The 17,538-nt window shown below is 39.2% G+C and overlaps 1 protein-coding gene across 3 annotated transcripts in view; it reads left to right on the top strand.

Moving 5' to 3' along the window:
• The window catches only part of ATF6 (activating transcription factor 6), a 226,606-nt gene that overhangs the window by 160,079 nt on the left and 48,989 nt on the right, over nucleotides 1-17,538 (top strand). For all 3 annotated transcript variants that reach the window (XM_024116831.3, XM_028488716.2, XM_028488717.2), the window contains exon 15: nucleotides 14,483-14,567. In XM_024116831.3, the coding sequence (XP_023972599.1) occupies nucleotides 14,483-14,567 (85 nt within the window). The remainder of the gene's footprint in view (nucleotides 1-14,482; nucleotides 14,568-17,538) is intronic.

The raw sequence follows: 17,538 nt of genomic DNA, 5'->3' as shown, positions 1-17,538 counted from the left end.
AAAAAAAAAAAAAAAAAAAAATGCCAGCTGTTGTAGAGCTTGCTTATAAAGGATAAAGACAGTAAGCGTTAGGGAGAAAAGTAAAGCAGAGAAGGGAAAGGATGTGAGTGTGTTTGGTGGGGATGTGTTGTACAATTTAGGGTAGCCAAGAAAGGCCTCACTGAGAAGTTGACATTTGAGTGAAGATTTGAAGGGCGTGAAGGTACATGCCATGCACATATTTTAGGAGAGGATATTCCAGGGGGAACAGCAAGTGCAAAGGCCCTGAGGCAAGAACATTTGCATTTGTGAGGAACAAGAAAGGAGGCTGTTGCAGCTGGAGCATAATTAAGGAAAGAACCATAGAAGATGATGTCAGAGAAGTAATTAGGTGGGTCATAACATATACATCTTTAAAGGCCATTGAGGTTATTTTAATTTTACTCTGAGATTGGAAGTCATTGGAGCATTTTGATGTATATTTTAACAGGATCATTCTGGTTGCTGTGATGAGAGTAGACTTTAAGGAGGGAAGAGCAGAAGTGGGCAGACCATTTAGGAGGCTATTGTAATTATACAGACAGTGGATGAAGATGGCTTGGACTGATGGTTAGATTCTGGATATATTTTGAAGGTAGAATCAATAGGTTTTGCTGATGGATTGGATGTGGAGTATGAGAAGCATACTACAATATTTTTGACCTGAGTACCCTAGAAGAATGGCCTTACCACTCAGTGGGAAACACTATGGGAGAAGTACATTTGAGAGGTCTACCAGGAGCTTAGTTTTGGATATCTTAACCATGAGAAGATGTCCAAGGGGATGTTTTGAGTAGGCAGTTGTATATAGGAGTCAAGGCCAAGGGAGTGAGATGGACTAGAAATGTAAATTTGGGAGTCATCAGTATATAGATAATATTTAAAACCCTGTAACTAAATGAGATTACCAAGGAGTGAGTAGAGGTATACGAGAGGAGCTAATGCGGACTTACGCTTGGGAATGAGGGGCATATTTAGTGTTGAGGGTAAGAAAAATGGAGGAGTCCAAGGTGATTTTAGGTTTCTATTTGGATAACTAGATAGAAATAGATGAGTTAACTAAAATAGGAAACACAGGGGGAAGATAAATTGTAGTTTAAATACCCTGTTAACGAATATTCCAGTGGAGATATTTAGTGAACAGTTGTAAATTTGGGTCTTCAGTTACGTTTTGAGAGGTTTGAGCCAGACATATACTTCAAGTAATGGGACTAGATGAGAATGCCAAGTGACAATATGGATTGAAAAAAGATTCATCTGGGGGGCTTCCCTGGTGGCACAGTGGTTAAGAATCTGCCTGCCGGGCTTCCCTTGTGGCGCAGTGGTTGAGAATCTGCCTGCTAATGCAGAGGACACGGGTTCGTGCCCTGGTCTGGGAGGATCCCACATGCCGCAGAGCAACTGGGCCCGTGAGCCACAACTACTGAGCCTGCGCGTCTGGAGCCTGTGCTCCACAACAAGAGAGGCCGCGGCAGTGAGAGGCCCATGCACCGCGATGAAGAGTGGCCCCCGCGTGCCACAACTAGAGAAAGCCCTCGCACAGAAATGAAGACCCAACACAGCAAAAATAAATAAAAAATAAATTAACTCCTACCCCCAACATCTAAAAAAAAAAGAATCTGCCTGCCAATGCAGGGGACACGGGTTCGAGCCCTGGTCCGGGAAGATCCCACATGCCGCACAGCAGCTAAGCCTATGTGCCACAACTACTGAGCCAGTGCTCTAGAGCCTGCGAGCCACAACTACTGAAGCCTGCGTGCCTAGAGCCTGTGCTCCGCAACAAGAGAAGCCACTGCAATCAGAAGCCCATGCACCACAATAAAGGGTAGCCCCTGCTCGCCGCAACTACAGAAAAGAAAGCCCACGCGCAGCAACGAAAACCCAATGCAGCCAAAGATACATATTTTTAAAAATTAAAAAAAGAAAAAAGATTCATCTGTGAGAAACACTAATAATTAATGTGGGATGTGGTGTAAGAGAAGGCAACAACAACAAAAACATTGGAGGGGAATGAGAACTAAGATTTTGAGAAGGGAAAGTTGCATGTCAAATGGTGCAGAGAAAAATCTAGGGTGAGGACTGGATAAAAGCAAGTGGCTTTGTCAATTAGAATATAATATTTATGAGTATGGTTACAGTAGAATGGTAGTGACAGAGTCAATTTTCATTTCTTTGGGCATCAAATGGGAAATAAGGAGGTTCATTGATTTATGACTCACTCTATTGTATTTTATCTACCTAAAATAATGCCATGATTAATCTAATTAAAATTAATATTTAGGTCAGACATTAACTGGCAGTATCAAATATGTCAGAAATGAAATTACATCTCTATGCTAGTAATGTTTCTTGGTTGTAAACAACAGAAACCTACTGTAACTTAAAGCAGAAACTGCAGACATTAAGCAGAAAAGGAATTTTTTGGAAGGCTGTTTGTTAGTTCACAGACTCCATGGAAGGCTGGAGAATTCAGCTTGAAACGTGGTGGGAACCAAAGGAGGCCACACAGCAAAGAACACAGCCATTGTCTCAGCTCAAGAAGTTGACTTAGGACCACCAACCACTTAACACCCCACAGCTTGCTAGCACTGCTGCCAGTGGCAGACTCTCTTCACAGCTATGAATAATCTGTATCTCTCTGAGTCTTTATTCACTAATGCCCAAGTCTTTGAACTTAAAAGGAGTATGTGATTGGCCAAGCTTAGGTCACATGTCCATGCTCTAGTTGCCAGAGAGCTGGGAGAGAGGCTATGTCTCATTGCTTCAGGCTTCTGTAGTTGGAGATATTTCCCTCACAAAAACGCACACAGTGGGCTTCCCTGGTGGCGCAGTGGTTGAGAATCTGCCTGCCAATGCAGGGGACATGGGTTCAAACCCTGGTCTGGGAAGATCCCACATGCCGCGGAGCAACTAGGCCCGTGAGCCACAACTACTGAGCCTGTGCGTCTGGAGCCTGTGCTCCGCAACAAGAGAGGCCGAGATAGTGAGAGGCCCGCACACCGTGATGAAGAGTGGCCCCCACTTGCCACAACTAGAGAAAGACCTCGCACAGAAACGAAGACCCAACACAGCCAAAAAGAAATAAATTAATAAATTAATTTTTAAAAAAAACAAAAACGCACTCAGTAGTGATACCAACAAATAGAAAAGCTATTGGAATGCTGGATAGCCAAACCAACAGCTAGTACTATAAAAACTAAGTACAAAATCTTAAAGATTAGGGAAACTAATTTGAAATTCACATGACCAAAATGAAAATTATTTAATAAGCTCAGGAATGTAATCCATGGCTTGCCTTACCAATATTAAATATCAAGAGTATCAAATTAAAAACTTGGCTTTGATCTCTCCTGCTTTGGACCTTATAGTATAGGCCCTTCAATGTCCTCTCTCCCAAATCTCTGGGCTCCTATAACCTACACTGGGATTCATGATGGCAGCCTGGTCAAACTAAATGGAGGCAACACTACTGAACCTACTAGTAGGAGCACATTTCTAGGGATGAGATTAGTCTCAGCTAGACCTGGATGGATATTAGGAGTAGCTGTGACCCTTTGGAGGGGAAAGAGAAAAATACCACTCTGCAGAAGAGCAAATTGGGTTGAGGCTAGGGGAAAAGTGCTTTGGGCCACAGCAGAAGCTGAATGGCTGGGCCAGGCCAGGGATTGGGTGGGGTAGAAGACATTATCGTGGAGGGAAGCAGAGAAAGGCATGTGTTGCACAGATAGTGGCTGCCCCAATTCTTCAAATAACTAGGCCTGTGAAATTTTTTTTTTTTTTGGTACTAGGATTTAACTTGATTTTTAAAGGTGCTTCCCTGCCAGAAGACCATTATGAAGTCTCCCCACAGAGGAAAAGACCCTTTATCTGTGTAATTCAAATAAAACTAGACTTTTTTGCTTGCACTTTTAAAAGACTAATTTTGGCATAGTGACACATCCAAAAGAAATACAAATCCCAAACTTCCAAAACTTGATAAGTAATGTAGCTCTTTAATGGAGTCTGCTGAAGCTACTTTATTTTTTTTTTTTTTTTTTTTTTTTTTTTTTGTGGTATGCGGGCCTTCCTCTGCTGTGGCCTCTCCCGTTGCGGAGCACAGGCTCCGGACGCGCAGGCTCAGCGGCCATGGCTCACGGGCCCAGCCGCTCCGTGGCATGTGGGATCCTCCCATACCGGGGCGCGAACCCGGTTCCCCTGCATCGGCAGGCGGACGCGCAACCGCTGCGCCACCAGGGAAGCCCAGCTGAAGCTACTTTAAAGGGAATATTAAATCAAACAACAGCAAAATGTCCCCATTGCCCCCCCAACACACACACACAGAGTCACTGCCCCAGTCTCTCCTCTGTCACACAAAGGCCGCAGCTCAAATTATAAAAGTGCTTTCATTCCTAGGCTCAGGAGTTTGGATCAGTTGTAAGTGCCTGTCACCCTCGGTTTCCTTTATTCAGCAGTGAAACGGTGGCTGTCCACTACGAGGTGGAAAGGAATAAACCCAGACAGCAGTGTCAATGCCCATGCTCATGTTACCTGTTGTACTTCCTCAAGGACTTCTCTGACCGCAAACTTTTGAATCCTTTGTTTAAAAAAGAATTACCAAACACTTCTAATAGTGCTTTCTATGTGCCAAGTCACTATTCCAAGTGCTTTAAAGTATTAACTTGTTTAATCTTTATGAACAATCCATGCAATAGCTATTGTTACCGTCCCCATTTTACTGATGAGAAAACGAGGGCACAGAAAGATTAAGGACCTTGGGTTAGATCCTACAGCTAGAGATTAAGTGTTAGAGGCAGAATTCAAACCCAGGCAGTACAGGTCCAGAGTCCATGCTCAATATCTCTATCTGTGTCATGCTGGCCAGTGCTTGTAAATCAGCGTCCTGGAACGGTCTGCATTAGAATCACCAGGGATACTTGTTAAAAATGCAATATTTTGGCCCACCTCAGACTTACCATGCCAGATTTTTTTTTTTTAGGGAGTAGAGTACCTGGGTATTTATATTGTAAAGTCCTGCAGGTGATTCTCTTTATCCTTTGTTAAGAACTTCTGTTTCAAAAGGACTTAGTACTGTCACCATGTTCACTTCTGATCCTGGCTTCCTTTGAGCATAAGATTAAATGCTTTCAGGAATAATAAGGAATACCTTATTATTGCAGAACTTAAAATTTATACTATTGTACCATAGTTGTGTTTTTAAACCATTTCTACCTGAAGTTTAGTTGAAATCCTTTCTTAGAACAATATTTGACCAATGAAAACAAAATTTTCACTCATTTTCCACAAATGCGTTTAAATGCAAAAATTCGCTTTAAAACTGAATGGAAACTGAGAACATGCTCTTCCATTTATGATGAGAATGAAGAGAACTGTAATAGGTTCTAGAAAGTATACACTATGTGATATGAAAAGAGAACTCTGAATTATGGAACAGGTCTATATAGTATCATACCTCCATCCTTAGCAAGGATTGCAGCTGCCAATAAAGCTCAGCTTCTAGTGTGAGCAAATTTCAGTCTGGCTATTTTGCTAACCTGAGATCTCAAGAGAAATTTTGTCCACTAAGGTAGATAAATCAGATTATTGCAGATTATGGACTAAAATTTTAAAGGCATTAAAAGAAATTTAAGGGGGCTTCCCTGGTGGCGCAGTGGTTGAGAGTCCGCCTGCCGATGCAGGGGACGCGGGTTCGTGCCCCGGTCCGGGAGGATCCCACATGCCGTGGAGCGGCTGGGCCCGTGAGCCATGGCCGCTGAGCCTGCGTATCCGGAACCTGTGCTCCGCAACGGGAGAGACCACAACAGTGAGAGGCCCGCATACAGCCAAAAAAAAAAAAAAAGAAAGAAAAAAGAAATTTAAGGGACATACTTTTTTTTTTTTCCACTTTGTAGTTTGTCTTGTCAAGTCCAGTCTTTCCTAAAATGTTCTTTATGGATATTTTACAGTCCTCCCTATTTCTTTGTGTGAAACCAAAATCAGAACTGCTTTGGAAAGAAAAGGATCAAGATCTGTAGTGAAGACTGGGGAAATATCCAGACACTGAGAATCATGCAAGGAGAGATACCTTTAGAAATATAAATTAAGTAGGACCCCTCTTCCTCCACCTCTAGAAGGTTGTAGAATCATTGATATGACGGAATCAGCTAGAATAATATCTCCCCATGTTCCCGTCCCCTCCTTACACACCTAGGGCATTTGAGACTACTCTTGTACAACTTTACCCCATTTCTAGAGCCTCTGCCTAGAACTTTAAAAAATCATTTTTGGGGGGCCTCAACCCAACATTTTCCCCAACAAAAAGTAAAGTAATTCTCTTTGATATCAATATCTAACTTTTTCCTTGAAGTGTTTCCTAATTAATCTCTTTTTTCAGAAAACTTGTTGACTCAGTTTGCTATAGCCTCAGACCCTTCCTCTGTCTCTTCCCCATGCTTTGCTTTGGTAGCATATCTGTAGGATGCAATTTAATTCTCAGGAAATTCACTTCCTGCCAGTAGTCCTGAGTAAAGTCAATTTTTAAAATGAAACATCTTATAAACATTATGTCTGACAAACTCTCATATGGTTAAACTCTATGCATTTAGTGTTTGATCTTTTTCCTTAATAAGACATTTTTCGGATTGCCCCACTCTCGGCACTCAACAAATGATGATTGATAACAAGTTTCAGGAATCCTAATGTATTTTTCGTAAATCACACAGGGTCTAGCCTTTGAAGAAGCCCTGTATTATAGCTGACAAAGTTTTGAAATTTGATGAGCTCAAATTATTGAATGAAGTAATAGGAAGTATAGAGTCAAAAACTTCCTAGCCCTCTACCGGTCCAAAGCACGTAACCAACATTTTGTCTAAGAGCTTTCTTCAGGGAAAACAATCCTACCCAGGTTTATAAACACTTTCCCTGAAACTCTCATCAAGAGAGAAGAGTGATTTGGAGGCTACTGTCTTATTCTTGGGAAAGTTTACAAGGACTTGTTTTGACCATGAAACTCAAAATTAATTCTGGATTTGAAAAAGAGGCATATATAACTGTTAGGTTGAACCTTATTAAATTACTGAGATTTTTTTTGATATATAAAAATATGCATTTATGTAAACATTATTTTCAACTTAATGCAGTTTATAACATTTAAAAATCAGTATTTAATTGCAAATGATTTGTCCTTCATGCCAGCAATACAAAGTGTTGCATTAGTACCACCGAAACCAAAGGAATTGGCGAGTCCAATACATCTTTTCTCAGTTTTCCACTCCTGTGTCTTGAGTGGAACATAATTGAGATCAAATTGTGGTTCTGTACAGTCTAGGTTTAAAGTAGGTGTCAGTTTTTGATAATAACAAGCCAGGGCGGTAAAAGCTGCCTCAACACCCTGGCAGCCCCCAGGAGGTGTCTGGTGGCTCCCATGGTAGAGGAAACAGCAAGGGCGTGTGCATGGTCTTTGAAAAGATGTTTGTTGGCTTTGTTTTCAGCAGCGTCTCCCAATAGTGTGGAAGTAGCATGTATTGATATAGGATATCTCTTCAGGTTGTACACCTGCATCTTTTATGACAGCAGCCATACATCTGCACCTGGCCTCATGAGGCCTGCGCAGCTGTGGTCCCCTGAAATTACTGAGATTTGACTCACAAAAATGACAGTTTTGTATGGTTCAGTCATACACTTTTTTGTGTGAATAAAAGGGGAGTTCAAGATCAGTTGGGCAGTTCTGGGGGCTTCCTATAGAGTTTGATATGAGAACCATCTCTTTTTTTTTTTTTTTTTTTTTGGCTATATACGGGCCTCTCACTGTTGTGGCCTCTCCCGTTGCGGAGCACAGGTTCCGGACACGCAGGCTCAGCGGCCATGGTTCACGGGCCCAGCCGCTCCGCGGCATGTGGGATCCTCCCAGACCGGGGCACGAACCCGTGTCCCCTGCATCGGCAGGCGGACTCTCAACCACTGCGCCACCAGGGAAGCCCAAGAACCATCTCTTAAACTTGAGTTTGTACTTATTAGGATTTCAAGCTAATTTTTCCTCTGGTGACCTTGCCTGCATTATCAAATTTGAATTTAGTGTCAAAATTTTCCTCTTGTCAGAATGTGAACCTTGTCTCACTCTTGGGCCATCTGTTGTGCACTAATAGTTTTGATTTATTCTGCCTCTGGCTGACGTGTGTGCTAATGGTGCAGATGCAAACTTTACATTTCCTTTTATTGGTCTGTAGTTTTATTGCATACATTAGTGGCACACATACTGCATTCATATAGCTATTTCTATTAACTGTTTCTAGTTTGGGGATGAGTAATGTACTTTGCCTATGTTTTTACTATGATGTGAAGTCCTATATCATAGACATTTTAATAGGCTTTTAAATGATTACACTCTACTTAATTTTACTACCTCTAATTTTTTTTTTTTTTGCAATTCTTATTTTCAGGATATGTCCCTATGTGTATCTGTGTATTTAAATGATTTCAAATTTTCTAATTGCTTTTGCTTTTTAATTGCTTTAAATGAAGGGGCACATTTGGTTTCTGATCAACAATTAGTATAACTACTAGAAATTAACATTAGTTCAGAATGTTGTGAATCTGATAAATAGCTGTGAAAGGCCTACTTTTAATTACTACTTTGACTTTCTTATTTTTAAGATTTGATGTGCTCTTCAATTTGTTTGGCAGTTTGAAAGATACTTGGTAAGGTAAATGAGGTAAAAACTCTCTAGGGTAGGAACATAGATCAGAGAAAATTTAATACAAAGCTATTTTTCAAATGAGGATAGATGCTCTTTTTATTTTTGGTCTGGTTTTAACAGTTTTCTATGTTGGAAAACCAACCCCATCTATGTAATCCAGTGTATATGGATCAAATATAAAATGTTAAGAGGCTATTGTTATTAATGTGGACCTGATTTGCAAAACTTTTTGACATGTTGATCTAAGTGATCTAAGTGAAAGCTGCTTAGTGTCAGAAGTGCCACCTGTTGCAGACTGAGTTTCCTTCATTCTTACAGGACATCGTTAGATATTAAGGACTTCTTTTCTATCAAAAATAAAGGACTCCAGGGACTTCCCTGGTGGCGCAGTGGTTAAGAATCTGCTTGCCAATGCAGAGACACAGGTTCGAGCCCTGGTCCGAAATTAACATTAGTTCAGAATGTTGTGAATCTGATAAATAGCTGTGAAAGGCCTACTTTTAATTACTACTTTGACTTTCTTATTTTTAAGATTTGATGTGCTCTTCAATTTGTTTGGCAGTTTGAAAGATACTTGGTAAGGTAAATGAGGTAAAAACTCTCTAGGGTAGGAACATAGATCAGAGAAAATTTAATACAAAGCTATTTTTCAAATGAGGATAGATGCTCTTTTTATTTTTGGTCTGGTTTTAACAGTTTTCTATGTTGGAAAACCAACCCCATCTATGTAATCCAGTGTATATGGATCAAATATAAAATGTTAAGAGGCTATTGTTATTAATGTGGACCTGATTTGCAAAACTTTTTGACATGTTGATCTAAGTGATCTAAGTGAAAGCTGCTTAGTGTCAGAAGTGCCACCTGTTGCAGACTGAGTTTCCTTCATTCTTACAGGACATCGTTAGATATTAAGGACTTCTTTTCTATCAAAAATAAAGGACTCCAGGGACTTCCCTGGTGGCGCAGTGGTTAAGAATCTGCTTGCCAATGCAGAGACACAGGTTCGAGCCCTGGTCCGGGAAGATCCTACATGCCACGGAGCAACTAAGCCCATGAGCCACAACTACGGAGCCTGCGCTCTAGAGCCCGTGAGCACAACTACTGAGCCTGCGTGCCACAACTACTGAAGCCCGTGGGCCTAGAGCCTGTGCTCCACAGCAAGAGAAGTCACAGCAATGAGAAGCCCGCACGCTGCAACGAAGAGTAGGCCCTGCTCGCCGCAACTAGAGAAAAGCCCGCGTGCAGCAATGCAGACCCAATGCAGCCAAAACTAAATAAAAATTTTTTAAAAGCATAAATAAATAAATAAATAAATAAATAAATAAATAAATAATTCCAGCCTTGAGTCAGAGTTTCCTAATATAGGAAAAGCTGTTTTACCTAGTACAACAGAGACTAGTGGGTAATCTGTTAATTAACAAAATTGGTTAAAGCAGGGGATCATTTTTTTAAAAAGATGTATATGTATCTTATTTTGTTTCAGTTAATTATATAAATGTGCATTCATTTGCCACATTTTGAGGTAGGCCCAATTCCTTTTGGGTCCAGATCTACTAAAGTTCCATGTTGTCTTTCTTGCAGTAAACTACACTCACAGTGCTCTCTTTTCACACTGTATCTTATCAGTTACATAGTAGTTTCTTAAATTACACAATTAGTAACAAATGCAATTAGCAAAAGTAGTTTTGGCAAAATACAAAAACTAGTCATGAATGTTCAGTGTGCTAGGGGCATCAGTCAGTAAGTTTTAGAGGGGAGTGGGAAGGGTCATTTAACCTAGTGAGTTAGTTTAAGTTAAGGTCAGTTTCTATTCTACACAGATATGTAGAATCAACATTTGGCAAAACTTAGTAGGACCTCAGTTTTATTGTGTTTTACCATCATAACCTCCAGCTGAGCAAAATGTGGTCCTGTTCTTTTGATAAGTTAGTCTCCAATACTTTAGCTTAATACTTTAGTCTTAAAAAGAGAAGAAACAGATAACTTCAGATGCTGTATTATGCATTAATATTTTGTCTTTTTCTAACAAAGTGCTTCGAAGAGGGGATTGGGAGAACTGTTTGAAAATAGTGTATTTTCTCACGCACAATATTGCATAACATTGGAAAACTGATGCTTCATTCTCATAGTGAAATGTTTTGGTGTTTTCCCACCAGTGTTTCTCTAACTTCCTCTGGGAATAAAAATAACAAAGCTTTGATTATAATATTTGTGCACATAGTTTCCTCCCTGAAGATATCCCTTGGTATCTCAGTCCTGTAAAGGCTTTTCAGGAGTCCGTTTGAAGATATCTTAAAGTTAGTAACATAGTTTTGAATGACAGTGACAAAGTATATCATATTTACCTCTATGGCAACACCTTTTTTTCTACTTTTCCTTATTTTTAAGTAGCTTCACCTTTGTTGCAGTTGGATTATATTAACTGACTTAATAGGAAAGGAAGAGCTTTGTTCAGATTCATCTAATTGTACCTGTATTTTTCCAGGATTGAATTTCCTATATAGGTTCTTTAATAAATAAGTAAAAGGGGGGGTAATATTAAGAATAACAGGGGCTTCCCTGGTGGCGCAGCGGTTGCGCGTCCGCCTGCCGATGCAGGGGAACCGGGTTCGCGCCCCGGTCTGGGAGGATCCCACATGCCGCGGAGCGGCTGGGCCCGTGAGCCATGGCCGCTGAGCCTGTGCGTCCGGAGCCTGTCCTCCGCAATGGGAGAGGCCACAGCAGAGGGAGGCCCGCATACCACAAAAAAAAAAAAAAAGAATAACAATATCAGATAATATCAGATAACAAATGTGGTTTTTGGAATGCTGTCAAAAAAAGAGTAAAGCTGTCTCTGATTACTTTAACCCTTATTGAGATTTCTCTTGAGTAAATACCATTAGTATTATTTCACAAATTTATAATATAACAAGTAATCAGGGTTGTGTTTAGCTACGAGTGACAGAAAATCCAAAATAATAGTGGCTTAGACAAATTAGAATTTTGCTTCTCTCTCATGTGAAGTTCTGGAGATCTTACGGTACCTCCTTGATCATCAGGATCCATAGCTCCTTTATCTTATTGGTCCATAAATCTCAGATTTCAGTTTCCATCTCATGGTCCAAGATGGCTACTCCAGTTCTAGCAGTCACACCTGCATTCTAGCTAGCAGGGAAGAGAAAAGGAGGAAGGTTGCCTTCCACCAGCACCACCTTGACAAAGTTTAGTGCACCATTTCTCCTTATAGTCCATTGACCAGAACTTGAATGTATGGCTTCAGTTGGTTGCAAAGGAATATAGTCCTTTTTCTGAGTGGCTTTGTGCCCAACTAAATGCCATTAGAAATGGAAGGTCCTATTTCTATTCTAATGTTATAGAAGGGAAAGCAGATATTGAGCACAAATGACTGTTCCTGCCACAATTAGCATTCTTTCCCTCACAAAATAAAAGCTTGAATTTATGTTCTTTAAAAGAAACTATCATCTGTAGCACAGTGCTGAATACGTGGCAGGTCACTATGCTTGGTAATTTTTTTTTAATGAATGGTAAGAAGTCAATAAATACTTGTTGACTGTCTCCTTTTCTCTAGAGATGTCACTGTTAGGATTAGTGAAATGCCATAAAAAGTGAAATGAACATAGTTGGAGAGAAAAAATGATTGATGATTCATTGTTATGGCAAGAAACATTTAACTTGAAGAAGAGAAAGTAAATGTTAAATGAAACAACTATGCTGTCCCAGGCATGTGTGTATACAAATTATTTTTTAATATAAAATAAGCACAATTAGAGTTTGTAGTATACCAGCTTTGATTCCCTGCCGTTCTAACCTGTAGGCCTCTTGGTAAACAAACACTTTAAATTATGGTTTTCCTCCCATTTTGCAAACCTTTAATAATTAGAGGTAAGGCAGGTTAACTGTAATAGTTTTTATACATTCAAGATGTGATTCTTCTTTTTCACAAATAATAATGTGATTTTTGGTTTTCTGCTGCAAAAGTAACTGCTTTGTTTGAAATTTAATGAAGAAAGTAGGAGGCATTATGTTTGGAAAATCGTGAGATCTTAGCAGGAAACTCAGCTTTAAGTCTGAGCCTGACCTTAACCCATGACCAATGGAATCTAAGTGTGTTTATTTTTACAGTAGCCTTAATTTGGGGCTTGTAAGTTTGTTGGTTTGTTTTCTCATTCAATTTTGGGGATCCTGAAGCAGTATTTTAATTATAGGAGTTTAGCTATTTATAATTTTCATGGCATGAAGATCAGCAAGTTTTGTTTTGTCTTGGCTATCATGTTATCTTACTCTCAGAAACGTGTGATCTTTGTGTCTAACAATGCACTTTAAGAAAAAACAAAACCTCTCATGCTGCAAGGCTGGAATTCTAAAGGAACAGTTTCACTCATCTTTTCCCCTCTTTTTAAAAAAACATGTGTGTTCTCATGGAGACGTTGCCTTGAATTAGACAAAGCACAAGCAGTTACTGCAGATGTTTTCTGTACAGTTCTGTTCATGTACATTAATTTCAATTTGTTTTTCAAAGATTTTTTTCTTAGCTTTGTCGATACTTACATTTCATAATCACATTGACTTTGAATTAAGTTGCACTGAATTTTTATCACTCTCAGCTATGTCAAATCCTACTTTTTGATGAGTCCTTCCATATAGCAAGTTTGTTGAATGAATGAGAAACGAACAAGAAAAGAAAGCAAGAGGAGTTAGACTGTGTGTCAGCTTTATCTCAGTTTAATCATGCTCCCTTAAATGGAAACACTTATATATATATACTTTTTTCTTTTTTTCCTTTTTGCTGTGACAATTCCCATGTTTTTGCTAGGAAAAAGAGGAGTTATTGAAAACAGTAGTTAATATCAAAGTCATTAAGTCATTTATAATCAGCTTTGGAATACCTAGAGATGTGTTTATCTTTTCCAAAACACTCATACTACCTTGTTTTTGAAGCCAAATTCCTCTTGGCTCATTGTTATTGCAGTATTTGTGTGGTTGGAAACTAGAAACCTCAGATGCCCTGGGTCATTTATAGATGATCAAAGGTTGGCAGTATCACATTTAAAATTATATAGTTATGCTAGACATGAACTTGTAATTTTTTTAACCCTTCCACTACGCTGTATGCTTTTTAAGGGCAAGAACTATGTATCTTCTTCAGTATATACCTGTTGCTTACCAAAAGAAAAGTCTAACACTGGCTGCTTCAAAGGAAGAAGAGGAGGCTAAGCAGGCAAGGCTCTCGGCCTTGGCCTTGCTTCAGTGAGAATCTCTCTTTTATATATCAGTAATTTGGGATCAGAATTCTTTTTGGGGGGTTGGGGGAATGTTCCTCTTCTTTAAAAAAGAAGTTTGAAAATGACTCTATTAGATAGATGACTTCAGTATCTTGTGACATTATCTAGTCTAGCCTCCTCATTTTACAGGACTGGAAACAGTCCAAGATCATACAGCTATTCAGCGGCAGAGCTAGAATTAAAAGCCCTCTGTTCTGACTGCTTGACCAATACTCTTTATAGTATACTGCAGCATATATGTTATCAGAACCTAGGAATATTCTAAGAATACTATTGATACATAGCACCTGGTAATGATAGTCATTCAGTAATTCATAATGTTTATTGCGTTATGAATGAATGAATCGTAAAATGGTTTGTAGTTAATTACCCCCAAAGCCAGGTTCAAATAAAAACTGTCATTTTTTTATGATTGCGATGAAATGTTGGCATCCTAGGAACTCTGAATTTGGCTTGTTATAGGACTAAGCCAACTGTTATGAGTAACAACTTGTTCTTTGTTAATCTTAGGATCACCTGCTGCTACCAGCTACCACCCATAACAAGACTACAAGACCAAAGATGTCAATTGTATTACCAGCAATAAACATAAATGGTAAGTTGAAATTTTGCTTTATGAACGACATGCAATTGCTTTGTTTAACCTAGATTCTCTGGATTAACTAAAAGACACTTAAAATGTTCAGTTGGTTAGGTATATGTCCATGCATTAATTCTGAAACATTTTCCCACTGTTTTCACAAAATATTATTTTTAAATTCCTGTACTCTTTTAAAAAGTAAAGGATTTAATTGAAAGTTGCTTTTGAAATTACTATATTTTTAAAAGAAAAAAATCATTATCTTTTATTTACAAAATTGGAAAAGTTAACATCTTTACTGATCTATACACTTGTTGTCTGGGGCCTTTCTGGTAATACATGATGTATAAGAAGTCCCTGCTATGTTCTGAGAGTGAATTTTTAAGTTAGGTTGTTGGAACTCAAAGCAGTTTCCTATATCACATAAATGGTGATATGATTCCCAGACCAAACCTAAGAAGCCTATTTATATTTAATCCGTAATACTGATGAATTTGATGTTGATAGTATTACTATTACATTTTGTTCTCCCACTAGTTCTGGGTATTAGATAAAATACAAATAATACCATTAATACTTTGAGAGTATCCAAAGATGTTAAGGCATAGCATACTTGCTTAGAGTCTAGGAGGAAAAATAAGACGAGCACAGGAATCACTGTATCCCAGAGAGAACGTCCCATAAGGAATAAAGAAAGTACTAAAGAAATTTAGTAAAGAAGAGATTACTTCCAGCTGGGTTCTTCATGGAAAAGAAAAATCTCTCACTCCCAATAACCACTGTGTGTCGTAAATGAGCACAGTGTATATTGTTGGCTGATTACTTCCTCTTGACACATCATATTAGGCTCTAATGAAACTAGGAGAATTGGCTATCCTTCTCAGGTCCATTTATCTGGTATAATAGAACTACTGGTAAATTTTCTGTCTAGTAATGGGAACCTCATAGTTTAATGAGTAAGACGAAAATGAAAAGCCCTTTAACCTGCAGTTGAACCAGTCCACATTCTGATTGATGATCATGATTAAGCCACCAAATACAGTTATAAAACAAAACACTGGGATTCTAGATAAACTCCAATAAAATTTAGTCTTAGAGAAAAAGTATTAGATATTCATTGTACATATTAAGACCATAGAGGACTATAGAATTTCAGTTAGCTCTATATAGACAGCTTATTAGAAATGCTTAGGAGGCAACGTTATAGACACAAAATAAAACTTTTTTTTGTTAAAGCATAGAAGAATTATGACATTTTCTTAGTCTTACAAAGACAACAAATTTTTTAAAGAAACAAACTATAACATTGAGACGAACTTATCTTCCTTCAATAAAGGCATACCTCTGAAGCTTTCATGGAGCAATCATATTACAACTTCAAGTGGAACAGTATATTTCAAAGTGACTATATTACACTCCAAAGAATATACTTAGGGAATATTATTAATCTTATTCCGTAGGTACATAGGTTTCTCTGCTTGAACCGTAATAGATTTAACTCTGGTCAGCTTATGCTCAGAAAGGCTATTGTCTAAGCTTCAACAAGGCAGAATTCACTTAATTTTGTTGTTCTGATCTCAGATTCTTATAAAATAAAACCAGGCATTCTCTTGCATAACACTGAGCTATCTGTTTGTATTAAGCCAAGAACAATAAGATGCTGTTTGATTCTGATTTTCTTGGCCAGGGGACTAATTTTTGAAAATGAGCCTTTTCATGGATTTGAAAAATACAATAATTCGAGGATTATTTTCTTTTTAATCTGGTTTGGGTTTCTTTGTAAATAAGTTTTGTTTTCCTTTTTAGGATATAGTATACTATTAGAAAATTTAAGATTCAAATTCAGGAAATACTGATTGAGTATATACCATGTGTTCAGTCCTGTGCTGCATCCTCAGCCTCTTTTCTGAACCGTCTCTTCACCTTCTTGCTCTAACTGGGGCTACTTCTCAAATTAGAGCTTGATTTTTCTTCCCCACCTCATATACCTCTGAGCCTGCAGATGGGGTGGGTAGTATCTTTGCTCCCCACTACAACTTCCAAATGACCTCTTCTTTTTTCTTCGGTCTCCTTAACATCTTTCAAGTTTATAACACTCCTACCCTTCTTTGTTGCTGTCTTCTGTCTCACCTTCACTGATGACTCTCCACCACTGCTTTTGTCAGCTCTCTGTAAAACTTCAGCATCCACACAGAGGACTCATCCAGCACTCTGGCCTCTTTAGATCCAGTCACCTTTTCTTTCTGCTCCACCTCAGCCTCCCATCCACACGGTCATACTCTAGACCATGTCATCCTCCGTAATGGCACTCCATTTGAAATCTCCTCTTCAGGCATCCCCCTCTGACTCTTACTTACTCTCCTACTGTAATACCCACACTCCAGCTGGGTATCTCTGACCTCACAGATCTCCAGTCCTCTGACCCTACCGCGTTTTCTGTGTCCATTACATCCATCATGGCCATACACCCCTCCTTACCCAGCCTACATTCCATGTCCCATACTATCACCACTCTCTTGCAAACCACCCTCCTGGCTCCTCTTTTCTTAGGTCCCACTTGCCTGTAAAAATCCCACCCTAGTTAAACCCAGCTATCCTCTTTATGCCTGCTCTCAAGCAGCTGAAAATTGCTACAAAATATCATCCAGTCAGGACAAGTAGATTCACTTCAAATTTATGACCGTGAATTCCAAAGGGGCGTTCAATACTGCTTGTCAGGAATAAAGACGCAGACGTAGAGAATGGATTTGAGGACACGGGGAGGGGGAAGGGTAAGCTGGGACGAAGTGAGAGAAGTAGCACGGACATATATACACTACCAAATGTAAAGTAGATAGCTAGTGGGAAGCAGCTGCATAGCACAGGGAGATCAGCTCGGTGCTTTGTGACCACCTAGAGGGGTGGGATAAGGGAGGGTGGGAGGGAGACGCAACAGGGAGGAGATATGGGGATGTATGTATATGTATAGCTGATTCACTTTGTTATA

The sequence above is a fragment of the Physeter macrocephalus genome, chromosome 4, assembly GCF_002837175.3.
Source record: "Physeter macrocephalus isolate SW-GA chromosome 4, ASM283717v5, whole genome shotgun sequence".
Lineage (NCBI taxonomy): Eukaryota > Metazoa > Chordata > Mammalia > Artiodactyla > Physeteridae > Physeter > Physeter macrocephalus.
Note: the sequence above shows the minus strand (reverse complement) of the source record. Positions and strands in the feature narration are given on the sequence as shown.